This window comes from Entelurus aequoreus, linkage group LG10, assembly GCF_033978785.1.
Source record: "Entelurus aequoreus isolate RoL-2023_Sb linkage group LG10, RoL_Eaeq_v1.1, whole genome shotgun sequence".
Lineage (NCBI taxonomy): Eukaryota > Metazoa > Chordata > Actinopteri > Syngnathiformes > Syngnathidae > Entelurus > Entelurus aequoreus.
The window spans coordinates 34,676,927-34,698,127 of NC_084740.1; the positions used below are offsets into that span (position 1 = coordinate 34,676,927).

Below are 21,201 nucleotides of genomic sequence, written 5' to 3' on the forward strand. Positions count from 1 at the left end.
GTAGACTCCAGTCTGACCAGCTGTCATGTGTGAAGCCTCACGCCCCTATCATTGCAAATATTAAAATAACACTTGTCATTCGTTTGTGCTGTAAAAATGTTGTTTGTGCCGTTATGTTCTTTAAGTTGTTGTCAAACTATTATAGGTTTTATGTTATTATGATGTTTTATCCGTAACCAATCCCCCCACCTTGTCAAAATCTCTCCCAAACCTGTCCCATTCGTTTGTGCTGCACAATTTTTTTGTCTAACTATAATGGTTTTAATGTTAACTTATTAACTATTAAAGTTTTTATTTGACTAATGCGTTATTATTCATAACCAGTGCCCCCACCTTTTCAAAAGCTCCCCAAACTTGTCCCAAAACGTTTTTTCTATGTTTGTGCTGCAAAAATGTTTTGTGCAACTGTTATAGTTTTTATGTTTTCTTTTTAATTCAGTTTTTTATATTATTAGCATGTTATTATTCACAACCAGTCCACCCCCCCTTGTCAAAATCTCCCCCAAACCTGTCCCTATCGTTTGTGCTACAAAATATATTTGTATTTTTTTGCTATTAACTAGAGATGTCCGATAATGGCTTTTTTGCCGATATCCGATATTCCCCAACTCTGCCTTGTGTATGAAAAGCGCTATACAAATAAAGTTGCCTTGCCTTGCCTATATTAACCTTGTAGATTGTTATAGTAACAATAGGTTTAACTTTGTCAGTGTGCCATGTGTTACCCAGTTTCCCCTAGGGCAACAACGTTAATACTGTATATTAGGGAGATTTTGAGAGGTTTGGTTGGGCTGGATGACGTCACTAGTCAGAAAAAGTCCTTTTAGAATAACTTTAAAAAACAAGTTTTGCATCACAAAGAAATGTAATTTGAACATTTGCAATGATAAGGGGTGGTCAACCTCACACAATGTGGTGGTTTAGTCCTGTTGCTACTCACCACCGTGTTGTGTGTCGACATCATAAACCCTCAAAACGAGAGACAACTCCGAAACATGATCTCAATTAGATTCTCGCAATGTTCAGAGCTGAAAATGACCACGGGGTGCTGACGTCTGTTGCCGGTCATTACAGGAACTTCTAATGTATCATCATTTGTCACACATTGTGGGACACTGGTCCATTTTGTTGGGTTTAAAAAAACTTTTTCTCAATAAGACATCACGTAAACTGCTGTGGCCACCACACAACCTTTACCAACTGTTCTTCTAACTGTCAAATAAGTGTCAAAAGACGTTAAGAAGCACATTGTTGATGTTATTGATTTGAAAGTTTGGGTATACTGTAAGGGTTGTAAAAAAAAAAAAAAACAACATAGCTGATTGATATTGAAATGTGTTCTCCTCAAGGTTATTTTTTAATTAATGGTCCATCCATGAACTTTGACCTCGGCATACTACGAACCCAGTGTCATGTTAGTGATACGGTGGGAAGGAAGTTGGATGCCTGGTCACAAGCCACATTCCACAACACTTAACCACAGCCGTTGCAAAAACTTAGTCTGTTAGTTGTGTCAGTTAGCAACATAACTCGAAAAGTTATGGATGAACTTAGATGAAACTTTCAGGAAATGTCCGAAATGGGATTAAAAAAGCAAGTGATTCGATTTTTGGGGACTGATCCAGATCATTTCTACAACGTTACCTTCCGTTTATGTGACAAGCTTCAACTTGTGTGTGAATGCTTGCGGCCCCGCAGAGACAAATATGGTGGAGACTGACAAGAGGGCTCGCTCCATAGATAGAATTTGTACTAAAAAGGTAAAATGAGGACAAAAACAACATTAATGAGAAAACAACTTTCCTCTCTGTGAAAGGCAGCGATCATCAAAGATAAAATTGTGTCTGGTGTGACAGAAAAAGCATCGCCTCGCCCATTTAGAATCTTTTTTTTTTTTTTTTTTTTACCTCCTCCAAAAAGGTGGAGGGAAACACTGCACTGCGAGGGCATCAGAAGACTCCCAAGCTGCCTCATTCAGGGTTAAAGATGTCTGTACAAATGGCGCTAGCGACCTTGGTTCTTCACTTCTTCTCCCGGGTCAAAAGCGCAGGCCTGTTAAATGCGGAAGCAAGGAGCAAATACTGGAAATCAAACTTATCGACACGAGTATTCGAGGCCATTCTAAAACCTTCATTCTAGCCTGATTTAGCCATTCCTTTACCACTTTTGACGTGTGTTTGGAGTAGGGCTGCAACTAACGATTAATTTGATAATCGATTAATCTGTCGATTATTACTTCGATTAATCGATCAATAATCGGATAAAAGAGACAAACTACATTTCTATTCTTTCCAGTATTTTATTGACAAAAAAACAGCATACTGGCACCATACTTATTTTGATTATTGTTTCTCAGCTGTTTGTACATGTTGCAGTTTATAAATAAAGGTTTATAAAAATAAATAAATTTATAATTAATTATTTTTTTTAAATAATAAAATAATTGCCTTTGCGCATGCGCATAGCATAGATCCAACGAATCAATGACTAAATTAATCGCCAACTATTTTTATAATCGATTTTAATCGATGTAATCGATTAGTTGTTGCAACCCTAGTTTGGAGTCATTGTCCTGTTGGAACACCCAACTGCACCCAAGACCCAACCTCCGGGCTGATGATTTTAGGTTGTCCTGAAGAATTTGGAGCTAATCCTCACTTTTCATTGTCCCATTTACTCTCTGCAAGCACCAGTTCCATTGGCAGCAAAACAGGCCCAGAGCATAATACTACGACCACCATGTTTGACGGTAGGCATGGTGCTCCTGGGATTAAAGGCCTCACATTTTCTCCTCCAAACATATTGCTGGGTATTGTGGCCAAACAGTTAAATTTTTGTTTCATCTGACCACAGAACTTTCCTCCAGAAGGTCATATCTTTGTCCATGTGATGTCACAATACAATCACTCTATCACAAAATAATAAGAGTTGTAGAAATTATTGGAAACTCAAGACAGCTATGACATTGTTTTTTACAAGTGTATGTAAACTTTTGACCACGACTGTAAATGGAGTTTACAATACAGTAACGCTACCACATATAAACGTACAAAAACTAATCACAAGCGCTAATAACGGATATTTTAAAAGCTTATATTATTGTTTACATTCAGAGCAGCTACACTATATTGCCAAAAGTATTTGGCCACCCATCCAAATGATAAGAATCAGGTGTACTAATCACTTGGCCCGGCCACAGGTGTATAAAATCAAGCACTTAGGCATGAAGACTGTTTCTACCAACATTTGTGAAAGAATGGGCCGCTCTCAGGAGCTCAGTGATTTCTAGAGCAGTGGAGACGCGTTCTCTGGAGTGATGAATCACACTTTTCCATCTGGCAATCTGAGACCAGTCTGGGTTTGGAGGTTGCCAGGAGAACGCTACATTTCTGACTGCATTGTGCCGAGTGTGAAATTTGGTGGAGGCGGAATTATGGTGTGGGGTTGTTTTTCAGGAGTTGGGCTTGGCCCCTTAGTTCCAGTAAAAGGAACTTTGAATGCTCCAAGATACCAAAACATTTTGGACAATTCCACGCTCCCAACCTTGTGGGAGCAGGTTGGAGCGGGCCCTTTCCTCTTCCAACATGACTGTGCACCAGTGCACAAAGCAAGGTCCATAAAGACATGGATGACAGAGTCTGGTGTGGATGGACTTGACTGGCCTGCACAGAGTCCTGACCTGAACCCGATAGAACACCTTTGGGATGAATTAGAACGGAGACTGAGAGCCAGGTCTTCTCGACCAACATCAGTGTGTGACCTCACCAATGCGCTTTTGGAAGAATGGTGGAAAATTCATACAAACACACTCCGCAACCTTGTGGACAGCCTTCCCAGAAGAGTTGAAGCTGTAATAGCTGCAAAAGGTGGACCCACATCATATTGAACCCTATGGGTTAGGAAAGGAAAGGCACTTCAAGTTTATATGTGAGTCAAGGCAGGTGGCCAAATACTTTTGGCAATATAGTGTATCTTTGAAGCCAAGTGCGAGTGCTCCAACTTTCCGAATAGGAAATCCGACCACGGGGGCTGTTCCGCTTGAAACTTCCGACTTGGAACTCGGAAATCCCGACTTCCCAGTAGACATGGAACGCACCATGTAGCAGCCAATGTAGGCGACGTGTCCATGCGGCGGCCATAATAGCGGGGGTTTCTTTTCTATTTTGGGCAATGCCATACAATAAATAATACAATTGCTTTTTTCTCAATCGATTTTCATGCAGTTGACTTTCTTGAGAACGTAAACACATGTGCTGATAATACACATAATATTTTTGTGCAAAAATAAAAATCTTATTTTATAGCCAGTGCCTTTGTTTTAATTGTACGGCATATTCTGCAAATGTGAGCAGCACAATGTGCCGACATTCTTGTTGTCTTTATTTCCCTGCCGTCTACAACAATTGAATACTTTGACTCTTTGTCCCTAGTAGATTATGCTCGCCGTAGGCAGGCAGCTAAAAGGGATGTAAGTCATGTGCGGAATTTTAATCTAACTTCAGGAAATGTCTGAAATGGGATAAGTAACTAGTGATTACGTTTTGTGGCTGATCCGGATTGTTTCTACCACAAGCCTCGACTTCCATTTGTGTTTTCTCGTGGCCCGCCTCCACCCACAGAGACAAAGACAGTGGATGGCTGACAAGAGGGTTCACTCTGTTTATTGTATTTCGCTAGAGATAGCTCCAAAAGTTATGGGCACATTTTGACGTAACTTTCAGGAAATGTCAGAAATGGAATGTCATGTTTCGTTTTGTTGAAAGTTAATTAATTGATTAACGTGGACCACGACTTAAATAAGTTGAAAAACTTATTTGGGTGTTACCATTTAGTGGTCTTGGGTATGACGTTAAACTACATCCAGGCATGAGATGGGAGGTTGTGTGTGGGGTTCGTGAGTCCAAACTAACGTCTATAAAATGCACACAAAGAACCGTTTGCACCTTCTCTTGTGACTGGCGGGCGGTCAGCGCCATAAAGCTGAGCGGGTCCCTGGGTAATTGGGGCGTGGACAACCAACAGGACAGACTAAGTTCAACAGCCCAGTAAGGCAATTCGTCTAGGAGAAGGATCTCTGATATAAAATACCCCTTCCAACCCGCACCAAGCCAGCGTGGAAGGTGTAGGCTAATAACCAGCATGAAGAGTACGCCAAGTTCACTATGGCAGAAACATACTGAGGCTTTCGTCCAGCAGTGGACTGACAACAGCTGATGATGATGATTTAGTGGTCAATTGTACGGAATATGTACTGTACTGTGCAATCTACTAATAAAAGTCTCAATCAATTCTACTATGTTTAATAGTCATTTTCTCTTTCAGTGCTCATTCTTTTGTTTACTTTTTAGTTTCTTGAGTGCTAATTATTCTCGCCTAACTGATTTGCAACTAGGAGGCTCACCTGCTTCTGATCGTTAATCAGAGAGCTTTATAGACTTTATAGACTGCCTTCCTTGTTCGCCATTGGTGACAGTACCAATGGGTGCCAGCATGTTGCTTTCTTTGTTTTTGCTGATGCTACTCCTTTTGTTTTGTCCTTTAAGTCCGTCAATGCTTTCCTTCAGCACGCTACTTTTGTATGTCTTGTTTTTGTGTCCGAGGCTTAAATTAGCATTCTTACCTGCACGCTGCTTCTGCTGATTCCTTACGGCATACTTGCCAACCTTGAGACCTCCGATACTGGGAGGTGGGGGGGGCGCGGTTAATAGGGGAGTATATTTACAGCTAGAATTCAACAACTCAAGTATTTCATACATACATATACACATATACACACACACACATATATATATATATATATATATATATATATATATATATATATATATATATATATATATATATATATATATATATATATATATATATATATATATATATATATATATATGTACATATATATGTATATATATATATATATATATATATATATGTATATATATATATATGTACATATATATGTATATATATATATATGTACATATATATGTATATATATATATATGTACATATATATATATATATATATATATATATATATATATATATATATATATATATATATATATATATATATATATATATATATATATATATATATATATGTATGTATGTATGTATGTATGAAATACTTGACTTTCAGTGAATTCTAGCTGTATATATATATATGTATATATATTTATTTTATTATACATATAAATAAAATAAATACTTGAATTTCAGTGTTCCGGGGGCTATTCAGTAGATGGCAGTATTGTCCTGTTTAACTTCTCCTCCGTTCATGACTCGGCCACCGTGTTCAATAGAGAAGTCTGTTTTACAAAATGTACAGGCAACATAATTACATACCCCTTCCCCTTCGAACTGTCCTGGATGAACTGAAATTCTTGTTTCCATTCATTTTGGAACATGCAAGCGTATTTCTTCATCTTGCTCGTCGACGGCGTCGCCATGTCTGTAACTTCCTCGTTCTTCTGCTTCGTCTCCTTGTTGTGTGCGCAGTTGTGCACTCTACTCTCTAAAAGCCGTAGATGTTATGACGTCATTGGGCAGGCAAGCTGTTTATATTGTGGGAAAGCGGACGTGAGAACAGGCTGAACCCACTCAGGTCCGCATTGAGCTGGAGGGGGCGTGGCCTCCAGCTCCGGCTGAATACCGGGAGTTTGTCGGGAGAAAATTTCTGCCGGGAGGTTATCGGGAGAGGCGCTGAATACCGGGAGTCTCCCGCTAAAAACGGGAGGGTTGGCAAGTATGCCTTACGGTCCTTTTTGCACCCTGAGGAAACACATCCACCACCACGACGCGACCAGATTATTACATGGGATGAGGAACAAATGATTACAGTTTGGGGCTGATCCGGATCACTGTCTGAATTCAGGACTTTCTTACTATTGGGAGGTAGATCCTGGTGGAGGTATGCGCTCTCCGAGTGCTAGTGATTTAATTCCTCATAGTTGTAATTAACCACAATCAGATTCAGTTTTATTGGCCAAGTATGTTTAACACACAAGGAATTTGACCTGGTAGACTGTGCTCCCTTTGTTCAATGTAAATAATAAGCATTAACAATTAATTTAAAGTATAGACAAGTACCGTATTTGTCAGACTATTAGGCGTGCTTAAAATCCATTAATTTTCTCAAAAATGGACAGTGCGCCTTATAACCCGGTGCGCCTAATGTACGTGTTGATTCTGGTTGTGCTTACCGACCCCGAAGCAATAATATGTGGTACATGGTGTCATGATAAGTGTGACCAGTAGATGGCAGTCACAAATAAGAGATACGTGTGGACTACAGGTTAACAGCCTGTTCAATAAATGACGCTAGCAAGTACTTGTAAGCAAGCAAGACCAAAACTTTGATGTTTCAATTACAATAAAGAACATTACACATTGCGCTCAAAAATCTGTCAAAATGTTTCAGTATGACTTTGGTGAACTGCGAAGCCGCACCGCTTGATGGAACGTGGAGCATTACGGCTACCATAGTCAGACGTAATGTGCTTCAACATATGGGTATCATTATGGTGTGTGTACAAGGACCTCAAAATGGCACCTATTCGGAGACATTATCTGGCGTTTAATTTTGCAATAATTTGGATGACGTGGAGGAGATACAGTCGAAGTGGAGGCAAGTAAACAAAACCACCCACACAACGGTGCATCCTGAAGAGACAATCACAAACCGGCTTGAAGATGGTCTGTAAAACATAATCTATAAAACATTTTGAACAAAGAACCACCATTACATCATGATATGACCCCTTTGATGCACCTTATTTTATAAATTAGTAACTAATTTGTGCACTGCAAGTAAATAACAGTGAAGTGGTGAATAGAGCAAAGAGCATTTCATGTAAATTATATTCTTTGTGTCATTGCTGTCTCTATGCCAAAACAAATGTGGTTAAGGACAAGTCACACACGTACACACAGCCTGTTGCCAGACTTCCTGTTTTGGTGTACACCATGTTCCAATCCAAGCGAGGAGCAAAGATTCATTTGTCATTTGAGTGTAGGTGTTTGCCTCTGTGTGTGCACGCCTCCATGTCCTCTTGTTGACATAAGAAACGGGCTCGTCCTCTCCTCACTCACGGTCACGAGGTGATCGACGCAAATAATGTAAAAACTTGCGCTTCCGGTCACGTTTCGCATCTACACGCACACACACACACACACACACACACACTAAAACAGCTAAGTGGAGCAAAGCCTGTTTGTTCCTGCACGCTGCCACGTGAGAACTAAAAGAGATAAGGGGTGTAACACACAGTAACACACACCACGTAGGTTTAAAAAGACACAAACAAAAAACTAATGCATGAATTGGCTTTAAAACGCATGCACATGTCTTACTTAGATCGTCTTTGACTTTTGAAAAATCCAATTAAAACACCTAGATTTTGTGACTGGAAACCAGTTCCCTCTTGCATACGTTTTAATTAAGCAAATCTAAGTGACAGTATCTGCTATTTAACATGTGAACATAATATAAAATATATACATATACTGTATACATTAGAGATTCCAGACTGATTTAGTGTATGTAAACATACGGAGTGTACACACTACTAACTCTTGTGTTGCTGACATCAGCAGCAGTTGTGTTGTGTGGGTCCAGCAGCAGCAGCAGTAACAACAACTTGTGCACGTTCCACAAGTTGTGTTTCTGTGCAGTGTGCAAACCTTCCCAACTTTGGACAGAGCAGAGCAGCGAGCGGGAAGTAGGGCGAAGGTTGGCGGGGGAGGAGAGTGGAGATGATCCAAACACTTACCAGCAGCTGAGAGAAAAACAACCCTAATACTTTTTGTCCTTTCCTCTTTTATTTGGATGATCCTAAGTTGTCTTGAGTACGTGATGTGCAGTTTAGCTTCCTTCATTATGAGCGAACGATGCTAATTTTAATCAAACAAAACAGGGAGCGTTATTGTAGCTGGAACTAATCCATGTGATGCGATTGCAAATTGTAGAACGTGAGGAAGTCATATACACTAGGGATTAGTGTTGTCCCGATACCAATACCAAAATTGTTTCGATACCTTTCGGTACTTTTCGATACTTTTCTAAATAAAGGGGACGACAAAAAAATTCATTATTGGCTTGATTTTAACAAAATATCTTACGGTACATTAAACATATGTTTCTTATTGCAAGTTTGTCCTTAAATAAAATAGTGAACGTGCGAGACAACTTGTCTTTTAGTAGTAAGTAAGCAAACAAAGACTCCTAATTTAGTCTGCTGACATATGCAGTAACATATTGTGTCATTTTATATTCTATTATGTTGTCAAAATGATTAAGGACAAGTGGTAGAAAATGAATTGTTAATCTACTTGTTCATTTACTGTTAATATCTGCTTACTTTCTCTTTTAACATGTTCTATCTACACTTCTGTTAAAATGTAATAATCACTTACTCTTCTGTTGTTTGGATACTTTACATTAGTTTTGGATGATACCACAAATTTGGGTATCAATCCGATACCAAGTCGTTACAGGATCATACATTGGTCATATTCAAAGTCCTCATGTGTCCAGGGACATATTTCCTGAGTTTATAAAAACATAATATAAATTTTTTAAAAACCGAAAGAAGATGTTGTGATGCCAAAAAATATTGACGTAATCATACTAGTATCGACTAGATACGTTCCTGTACTTGGTATCATTACAGTGGATGTTAGGTGTAGATCAACCAATGGCGTTTGTTTACATTTTGACGCCGGTGAGCTACGGTGTGTAGTGAAGCATGTTTAGCTATTCCTCGTCCTGCAGGGATGATACTTGTCAGAAACTTACTTTATTTGTCGCCATGGAGGCGAGGATTAGTGATTCAGAAGTAACTAAAACACTGCCCGACTGCGGCCGGACTTTAGCCGCTAGCTAGCTAGCCATGTCTTAAAGCACCTCTTCCGGTGGGCGTTTCAGTGTTATAACTTCACTCTATTGTTAGTTTTTAAGCCAAAATGCGTCCGTTCTCCCTTTTTTGTCTACACACATTGTCTGTTTGTAAGTACTCTGTGATTGTGCGCTGCCGAACATGCTCGTCTGCTCGTAAACTAGCAATGACACGATGTGACGATGACGGGGGCGCGGTGGGGTGGTGGATCGGTACCTTTCAGAGGCGGTATAGTACCGAATATGATTCATTAGTATTCCGGTACTATACTAATACCGGTATATCGTACAACCCTACCAGGGATGTTTCGATCTTTGTGCTCCCGATTCCGATCATCCATGAGTGGGATCGGCCGATATGATAACTGTACATTTTTCAAAGTATTTATGGTGAGTACTATTGACAGTTTAACAATATCAACACAATATTTGAACTAGTTCCTTATTCTATTTTATTACAAACAATTGTTTGATCGAAACAAAGTCAATAGTACACAATAACCAAAAAACTACTATTTGTTTTTTCCCCTTCAAGTCCTCCTGTGTCCAGGGAATTATACTCGGAATTTAAATTAAAAAACAATTAAAAAATATATTTTAGGAAAATAAATTATACTTTTGATCATATACGGATATTATCCTTGGTATCGACACCACCAATTTATGGCGCTCCTCTTCTGTGTGGTGTTCTGACTGTGACAATGCTAACACACCAACACTTATATTATCCTCTCTCTAGAGTCTTAGTCATCATCCTGTTAATTTCCTGGTAATATCTGCCTACTTTGTGCCGCATCTACACTTCTTAAAGTTTACTAAACACTTTAATAATGTTATTAATGTAAAGCTATTTTAGGGGTTAGCTTTGCTCTTAGCATGCCTGTTCCTGGATTGTGCTCGATGTGTAACATATTTAGCCTCGTCCTCCAGTGATAATGTACTTAAGATAGAAAGAAACACAGTATATTTGCTTTAATGGTGATGGTTATTGTTAGCTTATGATACATAATTAGCTGCTAGCTTGACAGCCAGGGTACTAAAAATAAATACAGTGTCAGCCAGAGGGGATCGGCGTTTGTGATCGGCATTAATCGGCAATGGGGACCATGTACTTTTCCACAGATCGATCAGTACATCCCTAGTATCTGTACAGGAAATAATATACTAGGAGCTGACCAATCACTGGCTTGATGTCTGGAACGCAAAGTTGTGTTTTTTTTGGAGGCTGTAAGAGGAGGAGCGAGCCGGCGTACGCTCCTGGCACACAGGCATAATCCAGGCTTTAGTGTGGGGGTGGGATGTTGCCAAAATAGGGACATTTCTAACAGTCCTGCACTAACAGAAGTAGATATGTCCGATAATGGCTTTTTTGCCGATATCCGATATTCCGATATTGCCCAACTCTTAATTACCGATTCCGATATCAACCGATACCGATATTTGCAGTCGTGGAATTAACACATTATTATGCCTAATTTTGTTGTGATGCCCCTCTGGATGCATTAAACAATGTAACAAGGTTTTCAAAAATAAATCAACTCAAGTTATGGAAAAAAATGCCAACATGGCACTGCCATATTTATTATTGAAGTCACAAAGTGCATTATTTTTTTTAACATGCCTCAAAACAGAAGCTTGGAATTTGGGACATGCTCTCCCTGAGAGAGCATGAGGAGATTGAGGTGGCCGGGTCTGGGGGAGGTGTGTATATTGTAGCGTCCCGGAAGAGTTAGTGCTGCAAGAGGTTCTGGGTATTTGTTCTGTTGTGTTTATGTTGTGTTACTGTGCGGATGTTCTCCCGAAATGTGTTTGTCATTCTTGTTTGGTGTGGGTTCACAGTGTGGCGCATATTTGTAACAGTGTTAAAGTTGTTTATACGTCTACCCTCAGTGTGACCTGTATGGCTGTTGACCAAGTATGCATTGCATTCACATGTGTGTGTGAAAAGCCGTAGGTATTATGTGATTGGGCAGGCACGCAAAGGCAGTGCCTTTAAGGTTTATTGGCGCTCCGTACTTCTCCCTACGTCCGTGTACACAGCGGCGTTTTAAAAAGTCATACATTTTACTTTTTGAAACCGATACCAATAATTTTCAAACCAATACCGATAATTTACGATATTACATTTTAAAGCATTTATCTCTAAACAGAAGATTTGAAAAAGAATCATTGACATGTGCTATGTTTTAGTTACAAAAGAGTTTAACTTCCTCACCTCCATCCTTCTCCTGCAGGACCAGTTCGGATCAGAGGAAGCTGCGCTCCCGGGATGCGGCACGCTGTAGGCGGAGCAAGGAGACCGAGCTCTTTTACGACCTGGCCCGCACACTACCCCTTCCCCGGCGGGTTTCGACGCACCTGGACAAGGCGGCCATCATGAGGGTCACTCTCAGCTTCCTGCGCACGCGCCACCTCTGTCTTGGTAGGAACCAGCAAGTCTGTCGACTAGGGGTGTCAAAAGAAAATCGATTTTGCAATTAATCGCAATTCTTATTTGTAACGATTCTTAATCCATTATAAAAAATCTAAAATCTATTTATTTTGTTTTACTTTTTAAAAAATCTGTTCTGTCCAGCCATTCAAACAAATTATATTATTGATGTAGATCAGGGGTGTCCAAAGTGCGGCCCGGGGGCCATTTGCGGCCCGCAGCTAATTGTTTACCGGCCCGCCACACATTCTGCAAAAATTGCAAAATTGATAATATTGCAAAAATTTTAAAAAAACATTTTAAAAAAAGTGGAATGAGGTGAACTCTAACAATAAAAAGTTGCAATGTTGACACAAAGCTGCCATGCAGGCTGTTTTTTTTTCTTTTGTCTTTGTTTATTTTTCTTTTTTTTGCCATTGCTAAAAAAAAAAAAAAGACTAAAAATCTATGTTATAATGAATTATTACTTAAAAAATATCACTTTAAAATGTTTATGTGGAAAAAATATTGCATATATTGTGTGGTTGCCATAAAAAAACATCAAAGTTTTATTTGACAAAAGAGCATAAAACAAACAAAATAATAGTTCAAACGTAAAATCGACAGATATATCTGAAGTTGATCTCGTAACTTAAGTGTTAAAAGTAAAAAAAAAACTAATAAAAATGTATCACTTTATGAATGGGGGACCTTTTGGATCCCAAATATACAGTATTTAGTAGGATTTTATTTAACTTTTCACTGTGATTACTCAAAAATATTAAAGAATTTAAATCAATGGTGTCCTGCATTATTGATCTTTTAGGGCTCTAATTTCTAAATACTGCATATTTCAGTTTTACTATAAAAAACAAAGTTGTCTTTGACAGAAACAAACAAAATAATAGTTCAAAAAAAAAAAAAGACTAAAAATCTATGTTACAATGAATTATTACTTAAAAAATATCACTTTAAAATGTTTATGTGGAAAAAATATTGCATATATTGTGTGGTTGCCATAAAAAAACATCAAAGTTTTATTTGACAAAAGAGCATAAAACAAACAAAATAATAGTTCAAACGTAAAATCGACAGATATATCTGAAGTTGATCTCGTAACTTAAGTGTTAAAAGTAAAAAAAAAACTAATAAAAATGTATCACTTTATGAATGGGGGACCTTTTGGATCCCAAATATACAGTATTTAGTAGGATTTTATTTAACTTTTCACTGTGATTACTCAAAAATATTAAAGAATTTAAATCAATGGTGTCCTGCATTATTGATCTTTTAGGGCTCTAATTTCTAAATACTGCATATTTCAGTTTTACTATAAAAAACAAAGTTGTCTTTGACAGAAAAGGCATAAAACCTTTTTTTTTTTTCACTTGATATCAACCTCAAGTTGATATAGAGATTTACTGTAAGCGTTAAATTAAAAAAAATAATAATAATTTGACTTATTTTTAACAGTTTAATGACTGAGACCCTTTATGGTCCCCGGGAGCCCTAAAGGTTAAAAAAAAAAATCTATATATTTTGTTAAGGTTTGATAATGAAAAATATCAAAATGGCCCCCGCATGCTTAAATTTTTCCGTGTGCGGCCCTCAGTGGAAAAAGTTTGGACACCCCTGATGTAGATGATCATATCTGTTGTACAGATTTACTTCAGAAAAGAGAAGTGTTGGATACTTCTCTTGTTGCCTTATTTGTATTTATTAAATGTTTGGCTGGCATTTTATTAAACAAAACCAGTTTTCTTTTAGGTTATATAGAAATTAATCAGAGCTGTTGATCTATTTTATAGAGGAATGTAGTTAATAATAGAACTGGCACCCAATGTTTATTAAAAAAATATTCCTTTTGAATCGAGAATCGTTTTGAATCAATAACCGAGTCTGAATCGAATCGTTACCCTCAAGAATAGAATCGAATCAAATTGTGTGGCGCATAGACATTCACAGCCATACCTGTTAGCACTCTTTATTATGTAAAGAGCTGTTTTACCCCCTCTAACACTTAAGAAAAATAGTTTGGTGCCGCTAAACAAAACATAACTTTTTAAAGTTTTAATATTTTTTAAGAATTAAACACATATTTTTTGGGGGGGTAGATACTACTGGGGTCACACACCTTTTTTTTTTGCTTTCCTCGCGCTCATCCAATTACAGGTAGGGCTAAGCCTGTACCCATTCCCGGCATCACAGACTGTCAGAAATAATTAAGCTCATTTCCACGGTTCTGGTGTTTAATATGTTTCCTCCAAATGGCGCCACGACAAGAGTGAAGAGCCGCGGGTTCCTAACTTCATGTTGAGCCTGCGTCTAACCTGGGATTGCATAATATACTTTCACACAGATGCTGTCCTGCCGCTGGTCCGGCTGTACTCGTGCCTTCAAACTTTTTTTCTAACTGCTTTTCACACAGAAAGACACAAAACTATTGTATTAATGAATAAAATACTCACTCCTATTCTTTATCTTCATTCGTCCTTCAGAGTGTCCTCACCTCGGGCCTCATGGCAACATAATAAAAAACACGTCAAAACTTTAATATTCCTGTGACAGCCATGCAAAATGGAAAAAAAAAACAGGATCTTGGGAGCTGACACACACACTTTTTTTTTTTATTACTTTTTAATTTTTTATGAGGCTTGAATGTGTCTAATAAAGCAGTAAATTCTCAGAGTCAGCATTAGCGTAGCTTTTCTTCTTAAAATGCAACCTTCTACTAAATTGACATCATATTTTACATATTCAAATGTACTACATCAGCAAAGCTCACATGTAACCAACTAGCTAACTAGTTGGATCTGGTCTGGCCCTCATTCAAGTGGACTGTAACTAGGGATGGGTACCGACTCTGTACTTTTATAGGTATTGACCTAAGGGTACAGATTCACGTCAAATTAAACAGTGCCATGTTTTATATCTTTGTTGCACATGACGTCACGTCCGGTTGCAGCACTTGGCCGGAAAACAAGTCGTTAAGCACTCACTCGGCGAGACTGCTTCTTGGTAATGTAACAAGTTTCCACGCCAACAAAAAATAAAGAAAGTGCTCAAAGGCACAGTAATGTTCCACTTTTTAAAATGCACTAGCTCATTGCTAATTTACATTGGCTTTGCCATAGACCTGCTACTGATTAGCATTGGCAATCATACATGGTGTTTACAACACCTTCAAATTCGGCAACAAAAACTTTACAAACAGCTGGTGTGTAATAAGTACAATACTTACAGTATAAACACTTTGTAGGATTCAACAAAATAAAACAGTGACACATTCGACTTAATGGCAAAGACTACTTCCTGTATGTGGCAACACACCGTAGTCTGTACACTACTGTCAGCTAGGGATGGGAACTAATACCGGTACATTTTTGGCACCGACCGAATCACGCCGGTCCTCCTAATTCACGTAAAACCCAACGGTGCCCTGTTACGATACCTGGGTTGCGCGTGACGTCAAGCCCGGTGGCCCACTCTTCGCATTTCGGCACTTGGTGATCACAGCCATACTATCTCTCAGTAATGTTTCATTTTCCAATGCCAACAAAGCAATTGACTCAAAAAATGTTTCATCATAAGTTAGATAAGGCTCCACTTTTCCAAAAATGCGCTAGCTTGATGCTAATATACATTGCTATTGACGTGCTACTGATTTCAACACTTTCAAATGTGTTCATGAAAACTACAATTAAGATGTACATTACAATCAAACAGCTGGTGCGTACTAAGTACATTACTCACAGTATTAACACTTTTTAGGGCGCAGCAAAAAAACTAGCTTGAGCAAAAACTGATCTGAATAGCCAACACTCCATAAAATTAACACTACTGCCATCGAACGTTTTGGACTTGTAACAACTGTCTTTGCAACTTATCGTCAAACTTGCAAATTAGACTCAGAAATGTGATAATAAAACAAGAACAGCTGGACAGAACATATCATAATAAGCTCATTTGTAAATGTTGCAAAAAAAAAATTGAGTTTACTATCCCCAAAAAATACATGTTGCATGTCATCATGCCATATATATATATATACAGTATGTGTGTGTGTGAGAATGTATGCATATATATATATACATATATACTGTATATACTGTACATACATACACACACATATATATATACTGTGTATATATATATATATATGTATATATATATACATACAGACATACATATATACATACATATATACATACACACACACACACACACACACACATATTTATTAGCACACACAAAAGTACCGAAAATTAGTACAATTTAGAACCGGGATCGATTCCCAGGTACCTGGAATTGGTACCGAATCGGTTCAAATGTGAACGATACCTATCCCTACTGCCAGCTAACGTCTTGCAATTGCAACTGCATGCAAAGTCAACTATATGATACAGCACAGTTCAGTGTTAAATGTTAAATAAAAAAGGATTACAAAAATATTAATTACATGTATTAACACATTTGAACACACATAAAAGTACCGAAAATTGTCATCGTTGGGTACAGGTATTGATTTCCAAATACTGGGAATTGGTCAACTGTAACTCATATTTGGTTGTTTTACAGGAGTTAAGAGTCAGGGTTCGTCTAAAGAAAAAAAAGAGGAGGAGGATGAAGAAGAGGACCCCGCAGACGGTCTGTACGCTCAGGCGCTGTCGGGCTTCATCGTGGTCATAACGGAGGAAGGAGACATGATCTATCTGACGGAGAACGTCAACAAGCACGTCGGCATCCCTCAGGTATGAAACCGGAGAATGAGTTTATGACTGTTTGAGCTCTTCTGGAAGTTCCCGCATGAGACGAATAACCACACAGCCTCTTATTGGGTGGGGGATGACAGCGTGCACGTGTCAGATTTTAGTTTCTGACAATTGAAGGCCTCACAATACGGAACACGGGAGGGACTCGAGTTGCATGCAGTGCATAAACAATAACCTACGCATATGGAAGTAATATATACCTGTCTGTGACTTCACCTTTCCTTTCCCCATACTCACCACTAGTCGGCGCATTGCACCCACTCATGTTATTCTGTGTTGAAGCACACAAGAACGGACTTTCGATCACTTGCCCCGAGTAAAAGTTCATGTTTTAGCAGTAACTTATTTGTCAGAAGTACTTTTGTCTTCTTCAAATAAGTTGACAGTAGAGATGCCGATATTATCGGCCGATAAATGCTTCAAAATGTAATATCGGAAATTATCGGTATCTGTTTCAAAATTATCGGTATCAGTTTAAAAAAGTTAAATGTATGACTTTTTAAAATGCCGCTGTGTACATGGACATAGGGAGAAGTACAGAGCGCCAATAAACCTTAAAGGCACTGCCTTTGCGTGCCGGCCCAGTCACATAATATCTACGGCTTATCACACACACGCAAGTGAATGCAAGGCATACTTGGTCAACAGCCATACAGGTCACACTGAGGGTAGCCGTATAAACAACATTATCAATGTTACAAATATGCGCCATACTGTGAACCCACACCAAACAAGAATGACAAACACATTTCGGGAGAACATCCGCACCGTAACACAACATAAACACAACAGAACAAATACCCAGAACCCCTTGAAACACTAACTCTTCCGGGACGCTACAATATACACCCCCCGCTACCCCCTCCCCCCCCAACCCCGCCCACCTCAACCTCCTCATGCTCTCTCAGGGAGAGCATGTCCCAAATTCCAAGATGCTGTTTTGAGGCATGTTAAAAAAAATAATGCAATTTGTGACTTCAATAATAAATATGGCAGTGTCATGTTGGCACTTTTTTCAATAACTTGAGTTGATTTATTTTGGAAAACCTTGTTACATTGTTTAATGCATCGAGGGGGCATCACAACAAAATTAGGCATAATAATGTGTTAATTCCACAACTATATATATCAGTATCGGTTGATATCGGAATCGGTAATTAAGAGTTGGACAATATCGTATATCTATGCAGTACTCACGACACCCCGCAGGGGGCAACAGCGAAACATATGTGTCACAATAAAGCAGAAATGGGTAAGTAGAAAAAGATGGCACGGTCGACACAGAAAAAAATCAAAATAAATCGCACAATATCAGACTTTTAACAGCGACTAGACAACCGAGTAAGAATGTATTTAAATTGTCTTTCTTTCTCTTGGCCGTGTTGTTTTTGGCTGTTTAACTCTGGCGATCAAAGCTCGTTTCCTACATGTAGTGCTGAATTTGACCAGCAAAGGGCGATAAAGCTACACCTTAGTGTTTAATTGTGTTCAACCACATGTGTGCAATGTTTGCTGTGTGTATTATACAAACCCCGTTTCCATATGAGTTGGGAAATTGTGTTAGATGTAAATATAAACGGAATACAATGATTTGCAAATCATTTTCAACCCATATTCAGTTGAATATGCTACAAAGACAACATATTTGATGTTCAAACTGATAATTTTTTTTTTTTTTGCAAATAATCATTAACTTTAGAATTTGATGCCAGCAACACGTGACAAAGAAGTTGGGAAAGGTGGCAATAAATACTGATAAAGTTGAGGAATGCTCATCAAACACTTATTTGGAACATCCCACAGGTGAACAGGCAAATTGGGAACAGGTGGGTGCCATGATTGGGTATAAAAGTAGATTCTATGAAATGCTCAGTCATTCACAAACAAGGATGGGGCGAGGGTCACCACTTTGTCAACAAATGCGTGAGAAAATTGTTGAACAGTTTAAGAAAAACCTTTCTCAACCAGCTATTGCAAGGAATTTAGGGATTTCACCATCTACGGTCCGTAATATCATCAAAGGGTTCAGAGAATCTGGAGAAATCACTGCACGTAAGCAGCTAAGCCCGTGACCTTTGATCCCTCAGGCTATACTGAATCAACAAGCGACATCAGTGTGTAAAGGATATCACCACATGGGCTCAGGAACACTTCAGAAACCCACTGTCAGTAACTACAGTTGGTCGCTACATCTGTAGGTGCAAGTTAAAACTCTCCTATGCAAGGCGAAAACCGTTTATCAACAACACCCAGAAACGCCGTCGGCTTCGCTGGGCTTGAGCTCATCTAAGATGGACTGATACAAAGTGGAAAAGTGTTCTGTGGTCTGACGAGTCCACATTTCAAATTGTTTTTGGAAACTGTGGACGTCGTGTCCTCTGGACCAAAGAGGAAAAGAACCATCCGGATTGTTACAGGCGCAAAGTTGAAAAGCCAGAGTCTGTGATGGTATGGGGGTGTATTAGTGCCCAAGACATGGGTAACTTACACATCTGTGAAGGCCCCATTAATGCTGAAAGGTACATACAGGTTTTAGAGCAACATATATTGCCATCCAAGCAACGTTACCATGGACGCCCCTGCTTATTTCAGCAAGACAATGCCAAGGTACGTGTTACATCAACGTGGCTTCATAGTAAAAGAGTGCGGGTACTAGACTGGCCTGCCTGTAGTCCAGACCTGTCTCCCATTGAAAATGTGTGGCGCATTATGAAGCCTAAAATACCACAACGGAGACCCCCGGACTGTTGAACAACTTAAGCTGTACATCAAGCAAGATGGGAAAGAATTCCACCTGAGAAGCTTAAAAAATGTGTCTCCTCAGTTCCCAAACGTTTACTGAGTGTTGTTAAAAGGAAAGGCCATGTAACACAGTGGTGAACATGCCCTTACCCAACTACTTTGGCACGTGTTGCAGCCATGAAATTCTAAGTTAATTCCATCCATCCCATTCATTTTCTACCGCTTATCCCCTTCGGGGTCGCGGGGGGCGCTGGAGCCTATCTCAGCTACAATCGGGCGGAAGGCTAAGTTAATTATTATTTGCAAAAAAAAATAAAGTTTATGAGTTGGAACATCAAATATCTTGTCTTTGTAGTGCATTCAATTGAATATGGGTTGAAAAGGATTTTCAAATCATTGTATTCCGTTTATATTTACATCTAACACAATTTCCCAACTCATATGGAAACAGGGTCTGTATATTTATATATATATGTATATGATATTTCCAGTCTTACAAACCGAAATAAAGGAAGACGTCTAAAAAAATTAAACTGAGGAAGAAAGAAAATTCAAAAGAAGAAACTTGGCTTCTGTTTTTTCCTACTGTTAACTATCTGTCTAACTGCACACGCTGGAAACGTGTAGCGAGGACAGAATGAATTTATTGCCAGTGCAGTGTGAAAGCTGATGTTTACTTTGTAAACAGGTAAATGCAGTCTCAAAGGAATGTAACATCTGGAAGCACTTTTTAAAGAAACATCTACATTTTGATGTCCGGGCCCGCAGACTTTGGGCTATTGAAAGTGCGGCCCTAGTTGAATAGCCCTGGTATAGGGAAAGGAAAGGTGAAGTTGCAGACAGACACGTCTTTTTACACGCACAGATCGCTGCACGGACACACAAATTTTACACGGCAGAAGTGTCGCAAAAAAACCCAGCCAATAAAGGTTCCTGGTTCACACAAATCTGAATACACAGACACACACCTTTTTTTTTTTTACACACACACACATCTAAATACAGACAGAAAGATTGATTTTTTTACACACACACACATCGAAATACGGACAAACAAATTAAAACATGCACACACGGATCTGATACAGACACACAAATTAGTACACGGACACATAAATCGTATTACAGACGCACAAAGTGAGATACAAAAACACAAATTAGTAGTCGGACAGGTGAATCAGATTATGAGATTTGTGAATAGTTTTGCTCCAATAATACTTCCGTGTACACGTTTGTGTGTTTGCCTTCCACAGTTGGAGCTGCTGGGTCAGAGCGTCTATGACTTTGTTCATCCCTGCGACCAGGAGGAGCTCAGGGATCTCCTCTCACTGCGTCCAGGTTAGATGTATGACATCATCATCATAATATATGCATGCTCA

General features: G+C 38.8%; 1 protein-coding gene across 1 annotated transcript in view; it reads left to right on the plus strand.

Moving 5' to 3' along the window:
* Positions 1-21,201, plus strand: part of hif1al (hypoxia inducible factor 1 subunit alpha, like) — a 30,987-nt gene that overhangs the window by 476 nt on the left and 9,310 nt on the right. Inside the window, exons 2-4 of the mRNA XM_062060593.1 lie at positions 12,133-12,320; positions 16,887-17,059; positions 21,076-21,160. Of these exons, the coding sequence (XP_061916577.1) occupies positions 12,133-12,320; positions 16,887-17,059; positions 21,076-21,160 (446 nt within the window). The remainder of the gene's footprint in view (positions 1-12,132; positions 12,321-16,886; positions 17,060-21,075; positions 21,161-21,201) is intronic.